General features: G+C 33.6%; 1 protein-coding gene across 1 annotated transcript in view; it reads left to right on the top strand.

The window, feature by feature from the left end:
• Nucleotides 1-8: 8 nt before the first annotated feature.
• LOC101508950 (uncharacterized) overlaps nt 9-1442 on the top strand; it is a 2337-nt gene continuing 903 nt past the window's right edge. The window contains 4 exon segments of the mRNA XM_012713742.3: nt 9-243; nt 355-427; nt 527-779; nt 1360-1442. The exon segment at nt 1360-1442 is cut by the window's right edge and continues 14 nt beyond it. Of these exon segments, the coding sequence (XP_012569196.1) occupies nt 529-779; nt 1360-1442 (334 nt within the window). The 5' untranslated portion in view covers nt 9-243; nt 355-427; nt 527-528.

Raw genomic sequence — 1442 nt, 5'->3', positions numbered from 1 at the left:
GAAAGAGTTAGAAAAGAGAATAGAGAGAACAGAGAAAAAAAGAAAGAAGAATAACCCTCAAAACTCTGTTTCAGTTTTCACATAGAGAGAACAAGTTCTGCAAAATACACAGTTAGTTTGTGTGTGAGAATCAATTGAAACATTTCCAAAAACAAAGTTAACAAATCTAAACAACAAACAAGAAGATCTCTTTTTATCTCTTTAACATATAACCTTCTTCTCTCAACCCAAATTTATATCACTGTAAGCCTTTTTTATTCATCTTCATCTTCTTATCATTTAAGGGTCTTTTTCTATGAGATTTGTTCTTCTCTTCATCATCTTCTGACCCCTTTTCTATTTGTTGTGTTGCAGATTAGTTTCTGCAAAAAATTGTCTTCTTTTGAAGCATAGATCTTAAATTTGAAATCAATCCCTTAAGACTTTGGTATCTCATCTTTCTCTGTTATGTTTTCAAATTTTCCTGAACTGAAATTGGGTTTTTGTTTGTTAACATTTTTATGGTTTTTGTTGTTGTTGTTGGTAGAGATGGAGACAGAAGAGAGGAACCAGAGAGCGTGTAACAAGGCAACAGAACCAGAGTTTTTCTTGCAGTGGGGAAACAGAAAGCGTTTGAGATGTGTGAGGGTGAAAGACCCAAGGATTTCAACTAGACTCAACGGTGGAATCAGAAGGAAGCTTACTTCTGCCGTTGATAATAATAATCGTTCTGGTGTTACACTTTCTGAGAAAGAAACTTCACATATTCATCACCATCAACAACCTAATCGTCTCACAAGGTTGTTTACAACAACAAAAAATAATGGATCTTCTCATGTTTATCTTCCTCTTCTTCTTTTAATGAGTTGTTTCCTTTTTTTTTTTGTTTCTCTGAAAAAATTGGGATTTTGGTTTTTGTGATGTAATGATGGTGTTTCTCCCTTGTTGGATTGATGAATTTTAAGAAACTCTTTCTCAAGAGGAGCAGTAAAAAGAGAAAAACTTCACCTTTTCCTATTCCTTGTTTGATTTGAAGTAAAAGAAGAAATGGGTTTACTTTTTCTGTTGATGTTATGTAATGACGCTGTTTCCATTTGATTGGTTATTGAGAAATTTTCTCAGTGGAATCGAAGAAAAAAAATCCCTTCTTTCAGTGTTTGGTTTTCAGAAAAGATAAAAGAAGAGATTTTTGGTAATTTAGTGATGTTTAAATTGGAAATTTTTAATACCCAGATAATATAAGGGTGTATTTGTATTCTCTTCTGTGTTGGATTTGTTTTTTCGTTTGATTTTTTTGAAGGGTATCGGATCTGTGATTTCTATGAAAATGTCTGAAATTTTGGATTTTTTTAATGATTTTGATGGAAAATTCATGTGCAGGAATTCCGATGGGGCTATTCTCCGGTCGTTGGCCGGGGATAATAGGAAATCAGCGTCGCCGGAGAAGGAAGACCGGTACTACA

The sequence above is a fragment of the Cicer arietinum genome, chromosome 3, assembly GCF_000331145.2.
Source record: "Cicer arietinum cultivar CDC Frontier isolate Library 1 chromosome 3, Cicar.CDCFrontier_v2.0, whole genome shotgun sequence".
In the NCBI taxonomy this organism is placed as follows: domain Eukaryota; kingdom Viridiplantae; phylum Streptophyta; class Magnoliopsida; order Fabales; family Fabaceae; genus Cicer; species Cicer arietinum.
Note: the sequence above shows the minus strand (reverse complement) of the source record. Positions and strands in the feature narration are given on the sequence as shown.